Here is a 27,440-nt window from a genome sequence, read left to right as displayed (position 1 = left end):
GGATGGCAGGGCCAGCAAGGGACAGGAGGGAGGCTGGATGTGGGACAGGGTCCAAAGAGTAGAGTACCTTGGGCACTACAGATCCTTGAAGGGCTGTACACAGTTGCCTGGGCTTTAAAATGATTGGGAAGCTCCTCCTTTGGGTCTTTTGGCCACGTGATTGTAGTTATCAACTTTGTCTGCTTTGCCTCCATCCTTTACTTTTGGCTGTGCCAGTGGGCTGATGGAATTTGGTTGATCTTCTCTGCAAATGTTTCCCGTTAAGTTGGAGACAGAGTTGTGTGAACTCAAAAAATGTTGGTGTTGGCAGGGAGCGTGCACAGCCTGTGACTGGGGGAAGCAGTGGGGCCCCCTTGGGCAGCAGTGGGCTCTGAGTCAGTCTGCCCAGCTTCCACACCTGTCCCATTACTTACCCACTGGGGACCCTCAGTGGGGCCAGATCTCTCACCCTCTTGATGCCTCGGTTTGCCTCTGTAAAATGAAGATGATGAGGAAAAACAAGTATCAGTCTAGTAGGCTTGTGTTGAAGAATACATAAAGTACAATGCTCAGCACAGAACTGGATAAAGAGCAAATGTTGAAGAAACGTCAGTGATAATTCCCAAGTCCGAATCCATCTTTTGACAGAGGAGGAATCTGAGGCACAGAGAAAGAGAGCAACTCTCCCAAGTCACAGACAATCATGGCAGAACTACAAGATTATGTATTTGAAAGATTCCTGTGTATTGAGTGACAAAATATGTCAATCACTGTGCCAAATGCTTTCCATATTTGAACTCTCCCAGCTGCCCTATGAGACACACATGGTTATGTCCAGTTTTGAGATTTGGAAGCTGCCCACCATCATATAACTAGTAAATGGTAGAGCTGGGATTCAGTCCTAATCTGAATCCAAACCCAGTGTCTCCCTGCTGAACATGCTGATGTTGCCTGTAGGCTCAGAGGCCGAGCTTAGGATGCAGGTCAGTTTTTAGGGAACGGTATCCACAGGGTGGGAGAGGGAGAAGGGAGGCACAGGACTGGGCAGAGCGAGCATCTGCTTCTACTCAGTGCAGGCCTCAGCCGACCTTTGGGGATGCTGCGATGATCTTCAAACTTGATCCCCTCACACTGGTCACATACTGACATGGGCTGCCCTGAGAAGGGGCACTTCTGGAGCGTGACCCTCCCTACGGGGGGCTGATGGGGTCTGCCTGCTGTCGGCACTCAGCGGCTGGGGCAGACCCCTTTATTCCCGAAGGGGTCCGGGGGGACATCACACTTGCACCACAGGGTGTTATAGTCTCATCTGGGGCATGTTGGGGGCATGGGTGCTGTTAACAACTGTGCGGGCTGTGCTGCTCTCACCCAGGGGCAGTCACCGTCCCGCCGGAGTGGTGCTACATTAACTCGCGCAAGGCTAATTCTTAATCCTTTTGGTTCTCAGGCTGAAAGGCTCAGGTGAACAGGCACCAACTCCAAAATGGCCTAATGCTTGTATAAAACTTAAAGCTTTCCAAATACGCACAGACCTTATGTGCATGTGTGTTCACACTCAGGCACACACGCATGTGCATACCCTGGGAGGGAGCTCACAGAGCTACTTCATGAGAACTGCTTTCCAGGGATAGGACTATATCCCAGGGCCCAGCAAGGCAAGGCTGGCTGCATGCACTGTTTCCTGCCTATGCTCCTGAGTGAATCACCTTGTTAGGAGTTGCAGCGCTCAGCGCGATAAACTCCACTCCCAACCCAGCACATGAAGCTGGGATGCACATCTGTGGTGAGACTGCACTGCCTGGTGAACGTGATTGGCAGGTCCGTGTGTGCTGTGGGCACAGATTCCAGCACCCCTCCCAGACCTCTTCCCTGCTTCTCTGAGACCCAGAGGCTGAAAAGGGGAAAAAAAGCAGCTGGCAAACTGGGAGTCCAGGCTGTCTTGCCAATGGGTTTCAGCCCCAGGCAAGTTCACTATGATTCAATGTGACCAAAGAAATGACAGTAGAATGGTCTTGGGGTGAAAGAGTTATACTCAACTTTATTTCCAGGTGGCAGGTCAGTCACTAAAATCCCATTCACTCAGAGCGAGTCTGCACGCAGCAAGCCGGGCTCTGCCTCTGGGCCCCTCTGCCCGCACAGCCGTCCTCTGGGCCTCTCTACCCCTGCAGCCATCTCAGTCTCTGTTGTTGGTGCTGCCACCACTCCAGCCTCTGCTCTGCTCTCCTGCAGCCTTGCAGCTGTACCACTGTGTCCCCCAGAGCACTGGGCAGGGGTCTTTATATAGAGTCAATAATAATAATGACCCATTGCTCACACATGTGTAGTGAGCTAGCCAACCAGGGCCAGGTGAGAATCCTGGCCACAGGAACCTTCATTTTATTCACAAGGGCAATGGCAGGTTGAAGTAAATAGGAAATGTGAGGAGCCTGGCCCCCAGTCTGATAGGCTTCACTTTTCTCCACAAATGCAGGAGGGAGCCTCCAGCCAGCTGGTGAGGTGCTAGATTTGGGATGCAGTTATGGCATCTTCTGCCTCAATTGCCATTCCCTCATTCATTCGTTTATTCCTCTAACTAGTGTTCAGTGAGCACTTACTCTGTGCCAGGAGCTAGGTGCTGGGGCTGTGACAGTGAACTGAGCTGGCAAAAGCCCTGTCCCATGGAGCTTTATCCTCCTACATCTGTACAGGGCTCGTCACCCCTCAAAGAGACCTCCAACCACCCCACTGGCCCTCTCTACCCCCTTACCCTGCTTCTTTGTCTGCTGTGAAATTTTTTCACTTGTTTACTTGTCTAGTGTTTTGCCTCCTATGAAAGGGAAGATGCACGAGGACAGGGACTTGTTCACTGCTGTATTCTTAGCACCTGGTAGTGTGCCTGGAACCCAGTCAGTACTCAGGAAATAGCTATTGAATGAATGACTGCATTGCTCTTGCTTGCTTGCTGGATTTTGTGCTCCCAGAAACTGAGTTTATAATTCATACTTTGATCTTCCACACTTAGCGTAGTGTGTGTTATATAGTAGACCCTCAATATTATTTTATTTATAATTGCTTGGTTTAAAAAACATATATATATATATATATATATATATTGCTCTAGCTTTGTATTTGAAGCTAATAGTGATTTGGTTGATGTTTGTTGGAAGAATGACCAATTTAAAGGATCTTTTTGAGTCTCAGTTGCCTCACCTATAAAATGGAGATGCTGATGCCTACTACAGAGGGGTTATTATTAAGCTTAGAAGAGATATTTTATGCAAAATTGCTGCATCAATGCCTAATGAAGGTTGGCAAAGGTGTACATAGTGAGCCTAGGAGGCACTTGATTAATATTAACATTTCATAAATGATTGTGTCTTACACCCTTGTTGGATCCTAGAGGATGGAGAAAACCTAGGATTTTCCTCAGTAACTTCCTGCCGAGAGAGCACCAGTTTTGTACCTGGTCCGTTAAGGATTTGCTCAGTCAAATTTAAAGGGAAATAGAGCAAAAACAAAATATGCCTACTTAGGATCTGCCTTTTGCGTTTGATTGTTTTGGCTTTAGCTTTCAATATTTTTTCAGATCTCTTGCTTGGCTACAGAAGATATTTTTCAGCCTAGAAGCAATCAAATACCACATGATCAAAAATGATCTTAATTAAAACTGTGAGGGAGAAGGAGCTGACCTTTGGTATCACCCTAAATTCTTTTCATTCCTATCACCAGCCTTCTGCCCACCCTGGGAAACTCATGATTTCATGTTCCTCAGCATTACCTATCCCTCTGGAATCCCAAGGCAGGGCTCTGGGATGGGAAACGTGGTTCCACTTTCCTTCCCACCTCCAAACCGGCTTTGGTCAGCTAACTGTCGTGCGGAAGAAGCACTGTGCTTACTGACTGTTCTATTTCCTAGTGCTGTGCTGGCGACTCTTAATGGATTCACAGAGTAAGGTATACTAAGGTGAAAATGACTGATGTTATTTTAATGGATGTTTTCCCCAAGAGTGTTCATATTTGAATAAGTAGATACATCAGAAAGATTTCATTTCTTAAAGTGAAAATTTAGACCACTTGACAAATATTTTGGGGGAAAATTTTAGACAAGTTGCTCTTCCTAGAACCCTTCACATTATTCTGTGTAGCTGGTTATTAAACCATTCCTGAATACACTCCATCAACAGTAGTAGATTTCCTTTAGTTTTATGAATTATAATAATTTTAACTACTGATTGAAGATGGTAATATTATGTTCCCAGTGGCTAGTGCTATACAAAGGTTTTATTCTTTTATGTTTTAAATGATCCTTTGGTCATCCTCACTTATTCTGCCCCACTATTGAGTCTCTGCTGAATTCCCTGATCTTGGAGGAACTGAATTTGATTTATTAAGGAAGCAGTTGCCTTCCTTGCCCATGTGCAAAGTCCAGGAGGTAAGAAGGGGCCCCGCTCAGGAGAGGCTGGGGATAGCTTCAGTAGGGCTGGGGCATCTCGTGTCCTGGGAGGGCCAGTGGAGGATGAGATCAGAAGGGGATACGATACAGTCAGGTGATGGAAGGAGAGGGCTCCTGTTGTCTTGCTGTGATGGAGATTGAGTATGCAAGCATGTTGGAGATGTGCTTGCTGTGTGAGGGGGTGGCTTAAATGGCCTGTTTCCCTTTAAGTTTTCCATTTTTGTAATTTTGATGATGGGCTCAGTTATGCTTTAAGGTGTGGTCTTTGTTTTGCTTCTCTTTTTGTGATCACTTACCCACAGGCAAGCAGAAAGTGCTTGGCAGATGTTTGTAGAAACAGAGGCAGTGAAGCAGAGAGTCTTTGACATTGGGCAAATCTGGGTTTCCATGCCAGTTCTATTCCTACTCCGTATGACCCAGGGCAGGTCACTTGACTCCTCTGAGCCAGAGTGTCCTTAAGGTGGAGTTCATAATATCATCTCCAGCCACAAGTTGCTGGGAGATCTGGATGAAGTTATGTAGAGAAAGTGCTCAGTAGGGTCCATACAGCAAGCGACCGAGAAGTGTTGACAACAGCAGCTGCTCCTCCGAATGCAGTGACCAGAGAGGCAGTGCCTGCCCGGGTCCACACTAGCTGTATGACCTTGGGTGAGTCACCTACAGTCCCCTGAGAAGTCAGGATGGCCTCTGTGTGCCGCTCCTGCTCAGCATCCCTCAGGAGACCTCTGCATTGTTGGGAATTGCTTTGCTCAGCTCATTGGTTCTCCATATGCATTTGTGCCAGGATCCAACACAATTACCCCAAAAAAAGAGGAGTTCAAATGCTCTCAGGAAAACCAATTATGATACCATCTCCTAGAGAGCCTTTGTGTTTTTGGGGAGTCTGCAGGTGTCTACTTGATATGAGTTAAGCCTCTTAGAGAGAAACCAGATTCAGTCTGAACCTTTGAATTTCTACCAGGAGTTTTTGCATGTGATGAATTCAGTAATTTGTCAAGAGGAAATGGAAGGAATATAGCTCCAAGTCTGGTTTCATGTGTAGGATTTTTTTCTTCATTAGAAATTTTCTCCAGAGATGCCTTTGAAGTTAGCAGTGTAAAAGATGATTACTCACCAGCCCACAAGCTCATAACCCCAACAGCTGCTCTACCATTTCGCATGTCTCTGGAAACCTCTGCCTGCAGAGTGCATGCCACTAAAGGGAACCACTTGATGAGTCCGAAGTTGAGTCAGGGGAAAGAGGCGGCTGTGGTGGAGTGGGGACCGGGAGGGGATAATCTGGGTGAAGTCCTTCATTCACCAGTCAGAGGCTATGACTTTGCCATGCCATTCACCACCTCTGAGCTTCAGTTCAGCCCCTTGCAAAATAATAATAGTAATACAGTTCATGAACAGGTTGACAGTTATTAATTGCAGTATAAACGAAAATTTTTCTTAAACTAAAATGTGCTACATCAAAGTGATGTATTATATCAGTTGCCTGTTATTTGTTTCCTTTGTGATTAATTGATCAACTAATCAAGTTATTCAATACTCATTTATGAAGCCTTGTGAATAATTATAGTGTTAATCTTTATAGAGATAGAAAAAAAATTAATATCCTATTTTTCCTTTATTGGTTGAGGAGCCTCATTAATTCATTTAATATACATTTATGGATTAGGCAATTCATACAAAATAGTGATATTATTCCTGTTTAACATGTAGAATACTTAATAAATGCTAGCTACAATTATATTACTATTTCTATTGTTAATATTTTTATATGCTGTTATGACAGGTCTTAGAGAATCAGTGAAAACTGAGGCACAGTCTTCGATTTCAAGGAGCTCATAATTTAACTAAGATAAAAACAAGTAAATTATAATGCAGTATATTAGTTCAACTAATCAGTTGATGTATTTATAAGACACTTAGAGCAGAATAAAAACTATTGGGGGGTGGTAGAGGAAAGAGTCTTAAAGGGGTTTCTGTTGGGGGTGATGTCTGAGCTGGGTTTTGAAGGATGATATGAGTTCATCATATGAATAAACTAACTTAACTTTGTAAGTGCATATCAAACAAAGGGCTAGTGAACAAAGTCATACAACACGGAGTGAGTTGCCAGACCACCAGATGTGAGTTTGGGGTGATAGGGAATAGACTGAGGGCGATGTTCCTGAAGAGGTAGGCAAGGGATGCAGCAGACAGATCCTGAGGAAACTTGGAGGCCATGTTTTTTGCTAGGAATCCAGATCCAATATGTTTACTGCAAGGAGAGTATCTACTTTTAATGGTGGAATCTGAAATTTAGACTTGGAAGAATATTTGTTTTGACTTTCCTTCTTCAATGTCCTTTCTAGATGGACATTCAATCTACTTGAACACCAGTCAAGGACAGTGTTTAATGTTTAGTCCCTTGGGTAGTAGTGCCAATTCTCAAGATAGAGAACCTAAGGAGGGAAACAACTGGACACTGTGGAGAAGGCTAGAAGTAACATTAAGTGTTCAGCTTTCGACTTGCTGAGTTGGGGATGCCTTGGGGACATTTGCTCAGAGGTGGTTAGTAAGCACTGAGTATCTCAGTGTGAAGTTTGGGTGAAAAGTCTGGCCTGGAAGAGTTTGATAAGCATGAGCCTGTTGGTGGTACTTAAGTCATGGGGATAGTGAGAACGCCATGGAGAGTGTCAGATGTAAGCAGTAAAGGTCAAGGACAGATCCCCGAAGACCAGCAGTATTTAAGAGCAGAGCAGAGGAGCAGTCCGAAGGATCAACTAGATAAATAGGAGGGGTGCTGGCAGGGTGCATGTCATAGAAACCAGGGGAGGGAGGGATGGTCAGTAATTTCAAGGAAGCTGAGGACTGCAGACGTTCATCGGGTTAGTCATGAATAGCCCTTTGCGAATTTAGTGGGGTGATGAGCGAAGAAACTCAAAAGTAGTTGATTAGAGAAAGTGGAAACTACAAATTTTTCTCAAGAATCTTGTCTCTGAAGAAGACTTAATGAGACTGATGGCAACAAAAATGATTGTGGCTCATTAGTTGGTACCCATCATTTTCGGGTCATGGTAATCTACTGAAAACAGTGAACCCCTCCATACATGCCAATTTTGCCTACATTTCCAGGGAAATGGGTCCCCTGAAGCCCATATGTTAAGAAACATTGGGTTAGAATATGGTGTTGTTTTCATAATGAGGAAATTTGATTCTGTTTTTAAGCAAAGAGTCAAGTGTCAGTGTCCAGGGAGGGACAAAAGGCACAGGAGGGACGGGAGGGGGTCTGGATGGAGAAGGTAATTGGTGATGGATGCCCCCGGCGGCGAGAGGGAAGGAGCCCTAGAGCACAGCGCAGGGAATTGGCTTCAAACAGCCACCCTGCTTCTACGTAGGAGAAACAGGGGAAGATGGGCTGGTTCAGAGAGAGTGGGAAGGGGACAGGGAGGTGAAGCTGATGCTGAAAATGGGCCCTTTTTCCTCTTGGAGGCAAGAGGTCCTGCCGTTGGTGACAGTGGAAGGGCCGTGACGATGTCCGGGCTGCGAGAAGGCAGCGAGCACTGGAAGTAGTGGCTGTGGGCGCGGAGGAGAGGGGACTGGGTTGTCAGCTGTGTTGGGAGTTCAGCTGAGGCTAAAGACCCAGAAGTGGCCAAAGTCAGTCTGTTCTGTTCATCTGTGGGGGTTTCTTGAGCCATGTTCAGCAGACCAAAGCAAGCTGCAGAGGAAGGGGGCCCCTGGGTTAATCCAGCTGGGAGGGGAGGGGGTTGAGGGCACTGGCCAAGGGCAAGTTGAGACAATGGGTCCCTGGGAGGCCGTGGTTTATGATCAGTGAAGATGGGTAACATGGAGTGGGTGAAAGAGTAGAAATCACAGTGAAATTAAAAAGCTCATTTTAGTGAGATAAAGTATGAAAATGCTGGGAAGGAGGAGGATTATGGGATGTAATGGCCAGTGAAGCTTACAAAAACTAAGATTTATGCAATGATTGCATTCAATGCCATAACAGGGTCTGGGATGTGGTCATGAGGTACTTGGCTGGAATGAATGGAAATAAAGGTCTCTGGGGTTAAAGAGGTCAGGAAATAGACCGGAGTGTTCACTAGGCCATCTCCTTCCCCCTATAGATGATAAAGTCACCCAAGATTTTAACAGGAGTTGGGGTGGAGATGATAATTAGGAGCTGGCTGGCAAAGAACTTGTACAACGTAGAAGGATGACCATGCATCTCCAGTTGGGGATGATGAGAAGGACCAGAATTTTCCATTGCCAGAAGGTTATGACTCAAAACAGCATCAGGGGTCATGATGGTCATGGTAAGGACCCTTGTTGCCAGGACACAGTATCGGGGAAGGATGAGACATGTTCAGGGATCAGCTATGACAGCAGTGAGATGGCTTCAGAGAGGGGAGCAGGAGGCTGGATCAGGAACGAGATAAGGCCACATTGTTGTAGAGGAGACAGGCTGGGCTTACGTTCCATTCTTGGATTGCAGGACTGCTCATGGTTGCCAACTTTTCATTCTAACAAATATGAACAATTTTTGGAAAACAAAGCAAACTAAACATCATCATTTTGTAAAGGACTTTAATTAACATGCCAAGTAAAGAAGGACAACTATCAACATGGCATAAATTATAATATTTTACCTTCCAGATGGCATCTCCCAGACTACTCCTCATTCCTAGAAAAAACACAAAAACTCCCTGTGAAGTTCTCTGTTGGATTTTTGGTTCTCATAACATAGGCCTCCCCATCCATGTGGCACATAGTGATTGGACCCTGTGACCCTTCTCAGCCTCTGCCTTCTAGACCAGGGGTCAGCAAACCACAGCCTGCATCCTGTTTTGTATGACCCATGAGCTGAGAATGGGCCTCAGGTCTTTTTTAAAGATTGTTAAAAAAAGTATGAAAGATTGTAAAATAAAATTTGTTCTTACAACAGAGAACAAATGTTGCCAGTAAAGCCTAAAATATTTGCTATCTGGCTTCTAAACAGAAAAATCTTGCTCACCCTGTCCGAGCCTGAAGATTTGCTGTCTTCTCTGTCCTTCCTCCCAAGTCCCTGAATCATTTGAGTGGGTCTTTTCTGGCCCTCCTGGGCCACATGACCACTGAGTGACACTCTTGATCAGGAAGTGAGGAGGTAGCAGAAATCCTGTCAGTAGTACTGATGCTTGTGTTTTGGTTGAAAATGCCCTGTTTTAAGTGACAGCATATATTCCCTCATACATCTATCAAGCAGGACATAGAGGTAAGAGCTCTGGCTTTGGAAGCTGACACACAGGGGGTCAAATCTTTAATAAATGTTATTAAACACTTCTTATGTACAAAGAAGCTTGCAGACATTGATCTACTCAGCCCTCACCCCGTGTCTAGAGCCCACTGATATTTTCATGCCATGACACATGTTAGGAAGGTGACATCTGCCTTGGGATAACCAGATGAGAGAGGACCAGCCATAGCTGCCCTCACCCTCACCCCCAGGACTGCTAGAAGGATCAACAGCAAACTGTGACCCTTAACATATGGGAAGCTCTGTTCTATGACACAGGTGACATGACTATTCCAGTTTACAGATAAAAACAAAATACAGTTGAAACTTAGAGTGTAATTTACCCAACATCAGAGCTGACAGTAGGCAGAGCTGGGGTTTGGCCAGGCAGAGGCAACCCAGAGGGGCTCTTCCTTCAACGTGTATCACCACCTCTCCTAGCAGGGTGACCAGAACAGCCGTGTGTACGGCTGTGCATAGATTAAATGAAACAACATGTGTAACAGTGTGTCTGGCAAATAGGGAATGCTTAATAAATATTAGCCATTAGAATATGTATCATTTTACATGAGAAGGATTATCCTTAGGCATAGTGTTTCTATGCCAGAGAGCAGCAGTAGGACACAGCAGGCTCTCCAAATCAGTGGATGGATTCACTGTATTAGCATTAATTAGGACTGCCATGACAGAATGCCGCACGCTGGGGCTTAAACACAGGAATTTGTTCTCTCATGATTCTGGAGGGAGAAAGTCCAAGATGAAGGTGTTATCAGGGCTGGTTTCTCTTGAGGGCCCTGAGGGAAGGCCGTGTTCCAGAACCCTCTCCATGGCTTATAGATGGACCCTCTCCCTGTGTCTTCACATTGTCTTCCCTGGATGTGTGACTCTATGTCTGTATTTCCCCTTTTCTTAAGGACACCAGTCATTTCGTATCCGGGACCATTATAATGACCTCATTTTAACTCAGTTGTCTCTGTTAAGAACCTATCTCCAAATAAGATTACATTTTGGAGGACTGGAGGTTAGGACTTTAAAGTCTGAATCTTGCTGGGGGGACACAGTTCCACCCACAGTTCTCACTATCGTCCGTCTGTTGAACTGGAGTTGCAAAGTGAAAGAGGAATGCATGCTGCCTGGAGAACTGAAAACCAGGCATGAGGAGGCTGGCTGGGCAGTAGGCGTCTAGTGTTGTAAGTGTTAACGGAGGCCGGTAGGGTCTGCTGTAGGTGTAAGGCTTTCCTCTCTGAAGAAACGCTAGACTGACAGGCAGCGTGGTTCCATTTTCATCTTTCAAATGATCACAAAATGACATGGGTGACTTTTTTTTTTTTAATTCTCTTTCTGTTATCAAGAGAACATCTGTTTCTTCTGAGTGCTGACTAGGGCACAATAGCCCAGTGTGACATGCTCACTTGGAAGACGGTGTGTGGTGAGAAATCAGAATGTCTGAGTGTCATCCTGTCCAGTAAGGACAGCACGCGGGGCTTCTGCCAGCCAGTGGCCGTGAGCTCAAAAGCAGTGTCAGTGCGTCCGGTGTGTCTGCTTTCGCACCAGGTCGCCATGGCTTGATGGTGCCTTAAATACTTTCCTGCTCAAAAGGCTTCAAAGCTTTGATGTTTTGCCCCAGCCATTCAGCCTTGGCCTGGAAACTACCTCCAATATTTCCTGACTTTTTCCATCTTCAGCACCATCACTTTGATAAGTGCCGAGGAGCTGAAAGGAATTCTTTTTGGTTCTGATTGCAAGGAGAGGAAGAAGCCTGTGTTCTTTTGGATGCTTTTGAGCTTAATGCTCATGGTTAACTTTATTCCTGGCAATTCATAAGAAAAATCATCTATTTTCATTTTAAAAATGGGTCTGTGATTAATTGAACACTAGAGAGAAAGTTGGCATTTGCTACTGGTTTCTGCTTGATTCAAAAACTTGGGGAGGCACTTTCCCCCATTTTTTAAATGAGGAAGAGGAGGGCCAGAGCAGGAACTTAATCTCTGGTTACCCAGCCAGCAAGCAATAGGCCAGCAAGGTCATGCCCTGTAGCATTCCCCCTGGGGCTCAGCGTCCGCCTCTGCTATGGGGTGGGGTGCGGTGCGCAAGCAATAAGCTACTTTATTAGCATAAGTCTGCAGTTATGCGGGGTTTCCATTTTTGGCTATTTTTAGCAGTTGGAAAAAACTCTATGCTGTAAAATCAAAATAAAATATTTCCTCCTTTAACTGCTGTTTGGAAAGAAGGCAAGAAGGTTGTTGGACAGAAAGGAAAGAAGGAAGGAGGGAGGAACTAAATATCATTTTCCTTATATTCATGGAAATTTTCAGATATATTGTAGTCTAGTGATTTGCTCTTTAACTCAAGACTACCCTAGAAGGGAGTCCAGTGCTTTCCAGAACAGAGTATAAGTGCCTTCATGTTCCCAGAGGCCTGCTGGTGCCGAGGGTGAGGCCATGCTGCCCCAGAGTCGTGGGTTGGCCCAAGCGGTGCCCACCTTGCCGCCTGCTTCCCTGCTGCCCCCCACCTCCCCCCCGTCCCCCAGCAGCTGGCAGGGCACAGTGGAGCGTAATGAATGCCACAGGCCGGCCCTGGGTCCAGTGCTGACTTGCTTCCTTTCAGCTGTGTGGCCCTCGGCCAGTCACAGGCCCTCCCTGGAGCTCACTTTTCTCTTCAGCAGGAGAGAGATAATGTTGTTCGTCTCATTAAAGTATTGAAAGATGGAATCAGATAATGTTAAATTCTCAAGTACTTGATGCCTGTCCACTAGAGGGTAGCACTTGTTCCCAGTATATCTGTCACGGAGGAAAGGGGCTGTGTGACATCAGTGACCTTCCTTCACAGTCAGTTTCCCCTCCGCTAAGGCACTGGCAGGGCCACTTGCCTCAGAGGCCATGTTCTCCTCCAAGGTCTTAGGACCTGTTGGTGAACTATTTCATACTTAGGCTGTCTTTACAGCATGCAGAGATGCCAAGACCCTTCACCAGCATGGCACAGGGGCTGGGTCAAGGGTGGAGAGGGCGGGCATTTGCTGCTGGGAAGGGGGGCTCATTTTGTCAGCCACCACCTCACTGAGGTGGTCCCAGGCAATGGCGAGGCAGGGCACAAACAGCCCCTGCACCGTGCCAATGGGGTCTGCCCTGTAACCTTGAGGAGTGCTTCTGTGACCCTGGGGAGTACCTCTGTGACCTTGGGGAATACTTTGTGACCTTTCCTCCCTGTGGCTCAGCATCTCTCTCTCTGCTATGAGGTGGATCAAAGTGAGTTAATATAAGTAACACGGATCATGTGGTGAAGGGAATCCCTGTCCATTTATGATTACACAAGAGCATGTTTGGTGTCTGGGCAAGAGTGGGGAGCACCCAGGCCCACCCTGTAAAAGTGAGGGGGGGCCCAGTGCCGCTGGAGACCTCAGCCTGCTCGCCCTGCCAACCACAGGTCTTCTGACACCCTGAGGACCTCAGGCAATGAGTGCCATGGTCCGACTGGGAGGTGACCCCAGTTATGGTGTGGTGATGGCCTGAGATGGTGTGAGGTGGCAGGGCGGCCCCTTTGGGTCCCAGTGATAGAGTGGAACTGATGAAGTAGGAGTCTGGGGAAGAAAGGACAGTTCCCAGAGGGACTGAGGCGGTGGAACTGGCTGGACAAGGCGAGATGATAAGGCCGATGGGATTTCTGGGTTGGATGATCGGGTGGATAGGTGGGGTAAGGAGCAGGATGGGGGACAGTGACGGGTTCACTTTAGGGTGTGCTGAGCTTCTAACACCTTGAAGCCTTTCTGTTTATAAATGTCTCTGTATTCAGCAGCATGTCTGCTTTGGAAACTGAGGCCCAGCAGCTTGTCAGGCAGGCACAGTCCCAGCTCCACCATGTCTGTGACATGGCCGAGGAGTCACAGGGCCTCAGGGCAGGCGTGAGGGGCTGATGGGCAGGAAGCAAGGTGCCCTGGGACAAGCAGGGATCAGGCAGACATCAGGGAGGAGATTTTGAAATCACTGGCAACAAACTGGCTCCCACATGCCTTGGAGAACCACCCCCTTCTATTTCCGTCAGGCTCAGACCTCCGTAGTTTTAAACAGACAGTGATCCAAATACAGCAAGTGCCCAGCAGCCTGACCCAGGGGCAGCGGGGCAGCCGCGACCACCAAGTCCCCCGTGTGCCGGCTCTGCCTCTGTGTGGAATGCTTCTCCCATGGTGGCTCGTTCATTCCTCATTACCACCTTAGGAGAGGGCTCATGATTGCCCCATTTTGCAGATGAGGAAACTCAGAGAGGCTCCGAGAGGGAGAGTGGTCTGCCCAGAGTCACAGAGCTGTTAAATGGAGGGGCCGGGGTAAGCCCGAGGAGCCAGGGCGCTCAACCAAGTAGGTCTCACAACTCATCTCAGAGCCATGCATTAGTTACAGCTGCCGGATGCATGCAGCTCATTCCCTGGTTTCTGGCAATTTAAGGGGCAGCCCCCCACCCCCACTTGCAGTGTCCTTCCCCAACTGGCAGTGGCCCTTGAGGGGGCTCCCTGGGGCGGGCGGCCTAGCACCCCTAAAGAGCAGGCCAGGGAGCCCTGGGGCATCGAAGCCCTGGACCGGACAGCCTTCCTAGAGCTGCTGACCCTCCTCTTCTCCTCCTTGCTCACTTCCCTCCCCAGCGCCCTCTTCTCCCTGCTCTGGAGAGAGGGCCTCGTTTCCCTAGGCCCAACTCAGAGGGGCTCAGAGCAGAGGAGCTGGTGAGCTTGCTTGTGCCAGGATGTCAGCAGTCCTGTAGCATCTACTCAGAGCCCTGTGCTTATTAGAGATACTGAACAAGCGTGATGTTTAACACAAAGACAAGCATTTTTAAAGATTTGAGTTTCTCAGAGTAGTTAACGGACTTGCCCAAGGATACACAGGATCAGGCTGAGTGAGGTTTGAGCCTGGAACTGCCTTGTCACTAGCCTAAGCTGTTACTTCAGCAGTTATGGCCAAAAAAAAAGAAAAACCCTAAAGGAATATTCAGGCTGTGGAATGCAGTTGTTCTCAACTTGGCTATGTGTCAGAGTCCCCTGAAAATCTGGAAGATGCACAGAAGCATAGGCTTATTGACATTCCGGCTTTGGGATTTGTACCAAGTTCTTTCAGTGACTCTGATATTCACCGAAATTTGGGAACTACCCATGGACAGGAGGAGCACCATAAATTTTAGTCTAATTAGTCTGTTTTTCCAGGCTTCTACCTTTTGCTGTCATGTATAGTCCTTGGGATGCAGGCAGCTGACAGGTGATGGTTGAATGAATGGATGAATGAATGGACAGCTACATAACTAAATTAGTCAATAGGGAGCCTGCACAACTATTGCCTGCTGAGGCACGTCGTCACCATGTCTGCAGTCTTGTTCGGGGCCCATTTTCAAGCAGCCAACAGAGAAGAGCCTGGATTGCAGCCTCATCTGTGAGTTCCTCTGAGAGTGAGTTCAAAGTCCTGAGTACAGGCGAATAAATAACTTCCCGATGGCAACAAGAACCGTTTACCAAGTAAGATGGAAAAAGTCCTATTCCATTCTTAATGACATAAAAAATTAAACATAATAAACTTAAAAAAATTTTTCAAATTAATTTTTAACTTAAGAATGTTCCAGTTAATATCCCAAAGGAGCTTTCTTGAAGCTTTAAATGGTTTTGAATTTCATCTGGCAGAATAAATAGCCAAAAAGAGCCAAGAAATATTTTTAAAAGAAAAATTATATGGGAAGACTGTTACCATGAGATGATAAAACGTACCATAAAATGGCTATAGTTTAAGCAATGTGAGGCCAGAGCCAGAACTAACAGAGAGATGGCTGAAAAAAGAAAAGATACCCACCAAACAAAATCCATTTACATGTAAATACTTCATATATGATAAACATGGCATTTCAAATTCAGGGGGAGATGATTTTTTTTTTAATAAGTGATGCTGACATTGCAATCTATAAAGTATAATTAAAAAAAGAAAAAATGGAAACTAATCAATAAACCACAGACATGCCTTTTTAGAGCAGACGTACCCTTTGGCTGAGCCTGAATGCTGCTGCCACGTCATTGACCTGGACAGGCATTGTAGTGAACCATGGTTTCTGGACCCGAAGGAGCTGAGCTCAAGCCGAAATACTGCCACTTATCAGCTGAGCCCTTTGGGAGTGTTACTGGATCTCGTGGATTTTAAATGCAGTCGTGTTGCTGGGTTCTTGGAAAATAGTAGGCTCTCACAAATGCTTCCAAGATTTCCTAGCTTTCCTGTTTTATTATGCCTTTATGTTCACAAAGAACTTGTTCTCAGACTTTTCATGAGCTGAATGAACTCCAGATGTTGGCTTCTGTACAATGGCAAAGGCTATCCTGTAGGTCCCTGCTGGCCTGGGGGGCAGGTGGATGGCATGGCAGACACCTGGCTGCAGGCTCTGGGAAGGCGACAGATGAGCTGACTCTCACTCTGGAGATGAAATTAACCCTTCAATTAGAACTTTTCCCCCCAGGCATCAACTTAAACACAGAGTGTGGCCAAGGCTTCCATTTCAAGACCATAATTGGCAAGTTTGGTCCTGAAACCCCATCATAACTTTTCTCTGAAATTGCCATGTCCTCACCATCTAAAAATATGTAGTTCAGTTTGGTCAAGTTGCAAAAATGCCACTTGTACTGACCAGGAAAACAACGACACATAGAGGAGGCTGAAGATAAGGAAAGCCCAGCATTTCTTGCAGGGAAGCCAGGCCCCAAGTTCAGAGAGACCTGGCTCTTGATTCTGGTCCCACAGCTCAGGATGAGTACAGAGGTTCACCTTCTCCTTGCTGAATCTGTGAGAAATCTGGTCACTTTATTTACTGACTTCTCTAGATAAATCTTTTCCTCTCCTCTTTTAATTTTTATGAAGAAAAAAAGGGTGTTGGTGCTGGGTTGTTGTGCCACTTTGTTTACCTTTCCAATTTTAGTAGACCCTCCTCCCACCCAGAGCTCTGGGTGTCAACGACAGGTTTGAGATAAAAATGACAGGCTTCCCCATTTGACTAAGAGCATGGTGCTGTCAAGGACAGAGACCTTTTCATACCTGGGGATAATTTTCCAGAAAGGATGCTCAGCTCCAGAGGAAGCTCAGAGGGGATGGGAGGAGCACTGGCTTAGGGCCAAGAGACATGGTTCTGTCTCTGGCCTCGTCAGTGTCCAGGTCTGTGTTTTTGGAAAGTCCTATAAACTTTTCTGGTTTCCAACTCCTTATGTGTGAAGGGGGCCCTAGAGCCCCTACCCCACCTCTCAGCTGGGGCACCGTGGGATTAAATATGATGATGTTTTACAAACAAGGAAATATTTTACAGATGAGGCAATGGAGTAATACCATCAGAGGGCTTAGCTGAAAGGTGATGGCGCTTTGTAAACTGTAAAGTGCTGTGCCTCAGACTGCCAGAGCTCTTTATATTTAACTCTGCTAGCACAAGGTAAATGCTCACAAATATTTATTATAGGGGTAAACTACTGTGGACTTCTGGGGAAAAAAAAAGAGTTAAAGGCAGAAAATAAAAATAATCAGATAATCTTCATTAACTATAAAATGATGTAACCACTGAACAACTTTCTAGAGTATTCCAGAATCAGCACTCCTGAACGATCATGGAGACCTATGTGAGGAGTAGCATCTTGCCCTCTTTAGTGCTATTTGTGGATAGAATAATGCCAGACCCACAGCCTTCCTCAGACTGGAAGCTTAAGCCCCCGATGCAGGGTCGTCTCTGCTCACGGGGACTCAGGTGCTCTGGTAGACCCTTTCCCTGCTGGCAGCTACACCCGAATGCCCTTCTCTCCTGTAGTGACAGCTGCCTATGCACAGGAGGTGGGAGCAGTATGGTAAAGAAGTGGAAGGGCACAAGCTTGTGGCTGCAGAGACCTCGTTTCAATCCCGTTCCGCCCCTGAAGAAAGGCGTGCTCTGGCGCTGGCCACATTAACTGTGTTAACCTCTCTGGGCCTCATTTCCTTCATCTTTAAAAGAGGATGTCTTAGCTGGGGTTTTCCAGGAAACAGACTCTGCGATGGAGATTTGCATGCAGGAAGTTCAGTGCACAGTGCTCTTGGGAGTAGCACCTGTAAGGAAGCAAGGGGCAGGATGGGGCAGGGGGAGAAGTAGAAGTCTGAAGCAAACCAAACAATGGCCCCGTCCATGCCTCAGTGAGCTCTGCAGCTGGGCTGCTCTTCAGAGCGTCCCTTCTTGAGGCAGGGGTCTGGGCCTTTGTACACCCACGTGGACTAGGTTTTGGATGAGGCTGACCCGGGGGAGGGGAGGCTGCTTGCCTAGACCAAAGGCAATTTTTGGAGAGAGATCTGGCTGGGAGTCCCCAGCCACCACCTTCCCAACAGTTGGTGAAATGAATAACCTTGGTCTTGAAGGCAGCCTGGGCAGCCCACCATGGTGGCCACTGTGGAGGGCAATGGTCTTTTCACCCTCCATGGGCTTGGGGATGATTAATGCTACAGTGTCTGTGAAGACCTCAACAGAGTGCTGCAGAACAAGACTGACATGTCTGTCGCCGTCATGGTCCCCTAGCATTGTTCTGATGATTGCATTGTAACACCTGCATTATGATGTTTGTCTTGCTCTTCTGTTTCTTTCCCACTCTACTGAGAGCTGCTTAATAGAAACAGCCATGCTTTTGTTTTGTTTTATTATCTTCGTATTTTTAGGCACAAAATTTGGCTCATGAAAACTCTTCTATTTTTTCAGATTCTTCTCTTATTGAAGTATAGTTGACATACAATATTGTATTAGTTCCAGGTGTATAACATACACATAACTGACAATTATATACACAATGAAATGCTCACATTTCATAATGTGATGGTAACAGGTGTACTCCCCATCGGTCACCATACGAAGTCATTGCAGTATTACTGACTGTCTTCTCTAAGCTATGCTTTTCATCCCCATGACTTATTTATTTCTTAGTTGGAAGTTTGTCCCTCTTTATCCCCTTCACCTATTTCACCCACCCTCCCTCCTCCCACCCCATGGTAACCACCAGTTTGTTCTCTGTTTCTCTGTTGCTGTTGGTTGGTTGGTTGGTTTGTTCCATATGAGTCAGTAACTCCACTTCTGGGTATTTACCCAAAGAAAACAAAAATGCAGAAAGATATATGCACCCCTTTGTTCATCGCAGCACTATTTACAATAGCCAAGATATGGAAGCAACCTAAGTGTCCATCAGTAGATGAACGGATAAGAAGATGTGGTATATATCTGGTACAATGGAATATTACTAGGCCATAAAGGGAATGAAATCTTGCCATTCACAACCACATGGGTGGACTTAGAGGGTATTATGCAAAGTGAAATAAGTCAGAGAATGACAAATGCCATATATGTCTTACATTCTACTTACATGCAGAATTTAGAAAAAAATAAAAATTTCTTAATAAATCATTGTAAAAGGGAGAGATGGATAAAGAAATGTGGTCACCTGAGAACGGAGACCATGACGAGGAAGCCCTGGGGCTACCCTTTGGGGACATCAGGTCGGGTTCCACTGTCTTTACTACACACCAGGGGAAAACTGTGTGACCGAGTGTCCTCTGCTTTCTCTCCTAGTCTCTCTGGATGTGTGGCAGTCCCTGCCCCTCTCTTCAGTAGTTGTTGATCCATCCATCAGGAACTTCGATGTTGCCCACATCAGCACGGCTACCACCAGCAACTTCTCTGCTGCCAGAGACCTCTGTTTGTTAGGTAAGGAGAGTTACCCTCCCACTTCCCCTGGGATAGGGTGGTTGATCGGAATGGGGCCTCATGCAGTCCAGCTCAAGAGTCAGGCCTCAGAAACTTGGGGTGTCTGGAAGGAAGGGATTTGCCTGGGGAGAAGCTCTGTGGTCACCTCGTCCTCTTGCAGGGTTAGTCCATAGTCAAGGTCTCTAAGGCCAGCCAGAAAATGAATGATTTTGAACCAGGTCGGAGGAAGATAAGGGGAGAGATCTAATGGGCTAGGCTGAGACGGGAGGTAAGGGGAAGCTGTGATAGCTGTCCTCAGTTTATAGGCGGACCATCACAGCTAGGAAGAAATATCCTTGTGGCCAGGCTCATGGGGCAAAGCTGAGACCAGGAGAACCTCAAATGTCAAAAGGCATTTGTGCAGTATAAAGAACTTCCTAATGGGCAGAAGTTTCACAAATGTATCCTTCCTTTAGAGGATTTCCAGTCACTGAAAATTAAGCAAAAGCTAAGAGATCATAGGCAGATGGACAGGTTGTCACTGCACAACTCTGGGTGGTGCCATAGCCCAGAGACTGGGCTGTGAATAAGGCCTTTACACAGCGCACAGCTTGACCATGTGAATGAGACATTATTTTCAGAGCTGAAAACCCTAAATGCCATGAACAATTTAAATTGTCTAGCCTATGACTCCTGATGGAACATGGTGGTATGATTGGAGAGGTGGAAAAGGAGATGGGGCTGAAGAGTAAGGCAAGGGCTGGAACATGGAGAGCCTTGTCTGTTATGACTTAATCCTGAAGCCACTGGGAAGCCATGGTGGTGCCTTAGATAGGGGAATGACGAGGGCGTATTTGTGAATTAAATAAACAACCGAATACCTGACTGTTGTGTGGAAAATAGATTGCTGGGCCAGTTGTGTGCCCCACCACCATTGTTTTATCGCCAGACTCTGGGGATAAAGTACAGTATCTGGGATATATAGCAGGTGCTCAATCAAGTCAGTGAGGGATTGCATGGATAGATGGATGCGTGGATGGATGCATGGTGCATGGATGCAGCATTGGATGGATGGATTGACAGAGGCGTGGATGCATGGATGCAGCACTGGATACGTGACAGGATGGGTGTATGGCTGAGTGGCATCTCTGAGGCCCATGCCTCATTCTTCTCCCTCTGTTCTGCAGAGTGTTCCCGTCACCAGGCCTGCCTTGTCACCACTCTGCAGACTCGACCGGGGGCTGTGAGGTGTATGTTCTATGCTGATACCCAGACCTGCACACATAGCCTGCAGGCCCAGAACTGCCAACTTCTGCTCCGAGAAGAGGCCACCCTCATCTACTGGAAGCTAAGTAAGTGCAGGCTTGTACCTTCGTGGCCATGCCTGGGAGCCTGAGTGTGGCTGGGAGGGGCTGCCGGAGCCTGTGGTGACTTGCCGACAGTGCTTTTGGTGTTCTTAAGGGAAAGTCATCCAAAATTATCCTGGGTTAGGTGGCGCTCACTCGGGATGGATGGAAGGAAGGTGAAAACTCTACTTCTAACTTAGACCATTTCTGTGGACCTTTGTTCATTTATTCCATTAAGTTATAGAAGCCATTTTGGCCTATTAGTTTCTTTGTAAAATAAATAAATACACTCCTTTTTTATATTTCATTGTTTAGAAAGTTCTGTCACTTGCCTTATTTTGTTTGGTCTTCCCACTAATCCTGTGAGGTGGCAAGATAAGGATTTTATCTCGTCTTAGAAATCAGGAGACTCTGGCCCAGAGGAGTTGTTGCTTCTCTGATGTCACACAGCTAGTGACAGCAGGGTCTTGGAGCCAGGTCTCCCAGGTCTCGCTGCAGTCCTCTCCCGCAAAACACCATTGCCTAATGATCTCATCACAGTCACTTTGGAGAGGGCAGCTGCTCCTGGATCAGCTTAGTTTAAAGCAGTCCAGAGGGTGCTGTTATGTGTCAGCCATTGTGCTAGGTGCTGGGATACCGGGCTGGAGCCGGCAAGGGGGAGCAGCATGTAAATTCATCACTAAGTGAAAAACGTAAGATCTCTCTAATAGGAAACATGGAAAGGGGGTACCTGGGGGAGCACCTCCCCCAGTAGGCATACTTATGTGTGAAATAAATAACTTTTTAAAAATGTGGGCTATTTCTGTTATCTTCTAGAGCAGAGGTTGGTAAACATTATCTGCAAAAGGCCAGGTAAGAAAGAGTTTAGGCTATACAGCCACACGTCTCTGTTACAACTACTCAGTTCTGCCATCGTAGCAGGAAAGCAGCCACAGACCATATGTAATTATTGGGCATGGCTGTGTGCTAATAAAACTTTATTTACAAAACCAGGTAGCAGCCAGGTTTGGCCTCGCCCCGTCCTAGAGCACTGATGGGCCTTCAGGCCTGTCTTGAAACAGTGATAAACTCCTCCTCTTCAGCCCCCTCCTCACCACAGACTTTAGACCCTGAGAGTGCCCCAACCTGAGAGGGCTTTGATTTCCTGATCCAAGTCTTGTCTTTTACTTAGACATTAATATTACTTAGTGAGGTTAAATTTCAATAGTCTATTTCACCCACAGTGTAGCTAATCTGCATGGTAGTCCTGCTGAGCAATGCCTTCGCTTTGAGGTTTAAGTACTATAAAACCAGTTAAAACATTTCTCTATTAATTCTTTGTAACTCAAATTCACTGTGAAATACCTCTGACAGAAGATGCATGCCCACAGGCATCTACATGGGCATTGTTTGTGCCTAATGCACATACAGAGCTATGGTAATTTTCTTAACCCTGGTAGTCACATGGCCTAAATATGTGGCTATTCTGGAAAAAATCCATCATTTCTGCAAAAGATTTCAAGAGAGAGAGAGCTGCACATTTAGCATTTTCCCCATGCTGGACCTCGTTCAGGTCTGGGATCCATTGGGTAGCCTCAGGAGCGAGGCTTGCATACCACAGTCCATGGGAAAGCAGGCTTGCATTCCCTCGAAATTCTTTGGCTTTTATATTTTCTGTCTTTGCTCCCCCCTTCAGATAATGCCACATTCATGAAATGTGACTGTTTCCTGTAGAGCCAAAGAACTGACCTAGAAGGTTCTGCTGCTTAGCACCCACAGTCCTGGCTAGCTTGCCTGGGACCCTGTGATTTATAATTGAAACAGGAAATCTTGTGAGAAGGAACTGCAGGGCTGAGATCAGTCATGATTTGTGATTGAGGCCAGATTAAAAAGCAGCAACTATTTCTTTCCATCTTGAGTTTCCATTTTGAGTTCTAACCCACATACCAATTTTTGCAACAGAGAAAGTTTCCTTAGTTTCCTTTTTCTTTGTTTCCTTCTTTACTTCCTTCCTCCCCTTCCTCCCTTTCTCCTTCCTTCCTCCCATTCATTCGTTCATTTATATGTTGCACTCCTATCATTCACCAGGCACTGGGCTTGAAACATAACAGGCATCGTTATTTATACTTAACATCTTTGTGTGGTAGGGACTATTATCCCTATTTCATAGATGGGAAACTTGAAAGGGAGAATTAGAAAGTTTTCCCAAAGCACCTGGTCCGTAACGTGAAACACAGGTCTGTTGGACTCCCCTGACCATCCTTAGGTTCCTCGCCTCCGTGCTGACCCTCAGTGACCTGGAAGTCATCAGCACACGTCATAGCAGAGTTTCTTAGCACCAGTGCTGTTGGCATTTAGGGTTGGATCATGCCTCGTTACGGGGAGCTGCCTCACCTATTATAGGATGTTTAACAGCCTCCCTGGCCTCTGCCCTACTGTGTGCCAGTAACATCTCTCCCCGACCCCATGACAACCAAACATGCCCCCAGGCATTGTCAAATGTTCCCTGGGGGCAAAATCATCTCCAGCTGGACTGCTGCATCATACCAAGCTCTTGAGGAATGGCCAGACTTCTGCCTGTGCCCCTGCCTGTCTGCCTCCTCTCCCGTGCTGCTCTTTGTTGTCATGTGTGCATTTTAAATAGAAGGAGCTGAAGAGCACAGCATCAGGGCTTAGCCAACAGTGGAGCTGAGCAAACCAAACATATCTGTTGGAAAGATAAGAGACGTCGTGTGCATGGCGTGTGTGCACACAGACACATACACACTCACACACACACGTACTCGCACACACAAGGTCTTCACCAGCATTATTTCCTTTGTGCAAGCCCTAAGCTCCATGGGGATTCGGGCACAGGTCTGTCTCAAGTCCCTGAAAATACTGTTTGGCCTGGAGCCAGGCCCCAACAAAAGTTTTATTGAATCAGTGAGTGAATGAGAGAAAATGTAGTAGAAGAGATAAGATAGGGCTACAGAGGCCGATAAATGTGCTGGTCATTAGTCTTACGAGGGCGATGGAAGGCACTTGTGAACACAGGGCAGAGGTGGCAGGAGGCACCAGCCTTGACCTTACGGGTCAAGTGGAATTCAGATGTGAACAAAGTGAGGGAGTGTGTTGCAGGCATGGGAAGAGGCCTGGAGAGGGACCCTGACCTGGCCCTGGCCCCATGTGAACAGGACTTGAGTTAGTTTCAGGAAGGTGCAGCTTTGAACCTACATCACTTGAAGTACCGGCACTACCCACCCTCGGCCCCTAAACCTATTTCCTCACCACTGAAAGCGTATATGGGCCCACAGTTCCTTTGCTGCAATTCTGAAATCCAGAAGTTCTAAAAGTCAGAAAAAAAATTGTTTGTAAGTTTGTAGCAAACTTACTTGGTGACAAATTCTGATCTGAAGAAATTATATCCAGTATTCCTGCCTCTTTGTTAAATAATCCATACATTCCACCACAGAAATAGTCCATGTGGTCGATGATGGGGCTCTGTTCCAGACCTCCCTGGGAGGATTGAACATTGCATGTTCTGTGTCTCTCTGTCCTTTAAAAACCCAAATACTCAGGCTGCCAGCTCCCATGTGGCCCAGGTGCTGAGGAAGTGCTGGTGGGGCCTCTGCCCGGCCTCCTACGTGGAGAAGGGATGGCCACTCACCCTGCACAGACTCAGTGCCTACGACAGGCCAGCTGTCTCTGCTGCTGATTATCTCTTCACAGTCAAAACTTACTTGACTAGACTTAAATTATTGGGGTCTGGAGTCCCTGACAATTTCAAAGTGCACAAAGCAGCATTTTGTTTTGTTTGCGCAGAGCACCCACTGCTCTTTCTTTCCCTCCTGCCCCACACTCCCCTCCCAGCAGACATCCCTCGGCTCGGTTTTGGGACATCTGTACCTTCTGTGACCATTGCCGCCCACGGCCAGCTGGTGGGTAGGTCCCAGGCCGTCCAAGTGGGCACTTCATGGAGGCAAGTGGACCAGTTCCTGGGAATTCCGTATGCCTCGCCACCTCTGTCGGAGAGCCGCTTCCGGGCACCAGAGCCTGTGAACTGGACCGGGTCCTGGGATGCCACCATGCCACGGTAAGTGTGGAGTGGAATGCATTTTGGTGACTGCCCAGGGAATTCCTCTCCCATTCTAATCCATCAAAGTGAGGCTTGGTGGCAGAGCAGTGCCTTCTGGTCTGAGTGGTGCAGGGGTGGGGGGAGCATCAGTGAAGGCAGTGTCACATGCTCTAATGACAAGCCCCAGATATTAGCGACTTAATGTTACTTACTCCTGTGAAGACCATTCGGTGATGAAGGGGCTGGTGTGCTCTGCTCCGTGTGACTTGGGGACCCAGGCTAATGGAAGCTCTGAGTTCCTCAGCACGAACCTTCCTTGATATTGCATCCAGGAAAGGGAGGCTTTGGAAAAGTCTGTAGTGGGGTGCACACCTCACTTGAACCCGTACTCAGCCTCTTGGCCATGTTTGACTTCAGTGGGGCTGAGAAATACAGCAGAGAAGGAAAAATACATGAGCTAATGAAAAATAGTTTTAAAGGACTTTTTACCTCCAATAGGGAAGTTTTCAGAAAAGGGAAAAATATCATATCATGTCTCCCTCCCTCATCAACTATTTTCAGTTTATCCATTCCCTCCCATGCATATAACACTTTAAATATTGGATATGTTGTGATTTTTCTGAGCAAAGCAAGCTCAGAGTGTCCATGAAAAGAGCATTTATTCTCCTCTCTCCTCCCCATCCGCATCTGCCCTCCCGACAGGCATCTGCACTCTGTCTTGAGGCAGCTGCATCCTCCCTGTCCCTTGCCACCTACGGCTGGCTGCTGGGCAGGGCTACAGGCCTGGGGCGAGAAGCAGTGGTGAGCTAGCAGGCTCCAGGCAAGGCATGATGAGGGCTTGAACTAGGGCAGTGGCAGAAGCATGCAGAAAGCCATGGGTGTCCCTACCACTGAGCAAAAGGAATCAGTGTGCTCTAATTGAGTGCTTTACCGTGTTAGGATGTGCCCATTTGACAAATGAGGTGGTGAGTCACATGGGCTTCTGGGTGGAGAGTAGTTGGCTGGTCAGAGTCAGGTGCTCATGAGGTGGTGAGTAACCTTCTGGGTAGTTTACCATCATGCTGCCATAAGGCATGTCCCAGATGTGGTCTCAGCTCTTCTGTGGGGAGATGCTCAAACTGGCACACCTGGGCTCTGTACTGGCACAGAAAGCAGGTTGAACACCTAGTCCAGCCACAGGTCCGCACACTCAGAGCAAAGAAGGGCCAAGGTCCTGAGTAACAGCCACTTTTCCCTTCTCTGTGTTGGGCATCCTTCTCTCTGGGTTGGATGTCTTTGTCTCATGGCAGAGAGAGTGCTGGGCATTCTGCAATTTCTTCCGTTCACTTGCCACCCCCATTTCCCATTTACCTGAAGCTTCCCAGTTGCTGCAGAGCTGGTGGGCCTCTGGGCCTTTTGGAATGTGGCCTCTGGCTGCTGGAGGTCGGTGGCAGGAAGGGAGGGGAGGTGTGTCCCCTTGGTCGTTGCCCCTGGAAGTCACACGGTCTGTATCTGCAGGGCCAGCTGCTGGCAGCCAGGTGCCAGAAAGCCCACATCTCCAAGAATCAGCGAAGATTGCTTGTATCTCAACGTGTTTGTCCCTCAGAACCTGGTGAGTTCTGAAGCCCTGGCTATGTTTGCCCTGCAAAATGCCCCATTAGAAATCCCTTGCCCCTAGAGCTGCCAGCCTTGGTCACTCAGCTGCCCATGGCCCACTCAGGTCGCGCTCCCCAGCACTGTCCGAGCGGGCTCTGGCTTCCTGCAGACCTAGAGGGCTGAGAGGGAGCAGAGGGTCCTCCTGTTTCCTCCAGGCCACGTCTCCCACCCGCACAGCCTCACACCCCATCCACACGCCTGCATGGTACACACTTGTCCCCATCAGTCCCCTAAGAAATAGTCATAAAGGGCCCACAATGGGCCCAGACTGCAGGTAGGACACAGCTGTGAACAAAACAAAGCTGCTGCCCTTTGGGGGCTTACATTTTAGTGGGGGCAGAAATAAATAGATGAACACCCATTGAACAACTATGGCACTGATAAGACTGTGAAGAAAAATACGGCAAGGTAGGAGACACCAAGTGACAGGTGTTAGGTGGCGGCCTGGAGGTGCCCTTTGAGCAGGTGTGGGGAGGAGGGAGGGGGTGAGCCCTGCCTGCCAGTGAGGACCAAGGATGCAGGGCCTCTGGAGGGGTGGGGCTCAGGCTGGGGAACGTGCAGCAGGACTCCAATGGACCTGCAAATGAGGAAGCCCGTGGGTGTCATTGGAGAGCCCCCTGGAGAGACCCCGGGGTCATAGAGTTCCCTGTAGGCTCTTGTTGGAGGCAATTCTGGAGGGTGGGGTTTGCAGCTGTACCCCTGGCTCTGGTGACACTATGCTTTGAAGCCTGTCTCTGCCTAAGTAGCCACCATGATCCTGATATTGAGCATTTGAGTTTCCTGTTTTGGGGGAAGTGTCAGAGCACAAGAGAGAAAAAGGAACTGATGAGCTTTAGGGAACATGAGTTCCTGGTAACGCCAACCCAGTGTTGACAGATCTTATGGTACATGTAACTATGCCACCACTTCCTGGTCCCCTAGCCTACTAGCAGTGAGAGCTAAACAAATTTCGGAGGTTTGATCATAGCAGGCTGATATGAGTGAGCTTTGTGATGAGAACACCAAAAACATGAAGGCTCTCCTGGGCTGTATTAATAAAAGTATGGAGGCTAGAGTGAGGGAGGTGATGAGCTCCACTCTGCAGAA

At 47.4% G+C, this 27,440-nt stretch overlaps 1 protein-coding gene across 1 annotated transcript in view; it reads left to right on the top strand.

Annotated features, from left to right (window-relative positions):
* Positions 1-27,440, top strand: part of TG (thyroglobulin) — a 249,643-nt gene that overhangs the window by 108,582 nt on the left and 113,621 nt on the right. Inside the window, exons 36-39 of the mRNA XM_036890501.2 lie at positions 19,224-19,358; positions 20,525-20,689; positions 24,518-24,737; positions 26,217-26,310. Coding sequence (XP_036746396.2) covers positions 19,224-19,358; positions 20,525-20,689; positions 24,518-24,737; positions 26,217-26,310 — 614 coding nt within the window. The remainder of the gene's footprint in view (positions 1-19,223; positions 19,359-20,524; positions 20,690-24,517; positions 24,738-26,216; positions 26,311-27,440) is intronic.

Source organism: Manis pentadactyla, chromosome 3 (genome assembly GCF_030020395.1).
Source record: "Manis pentadactyla isolate mManPen7 chromosome 3, mManPen7.hap1, whole genome shotgun sequence".
Lineage (NCBI taxonomy): Eukaryota > Metazoa > Chordata > Mammalia > Pholidota > Manidae > Manis > Manis pentadactyla.
Note: the sequence above shows the minus strand (reverse complement) of the source record. Positions and strands in the feature narration are given on the sequence as shown.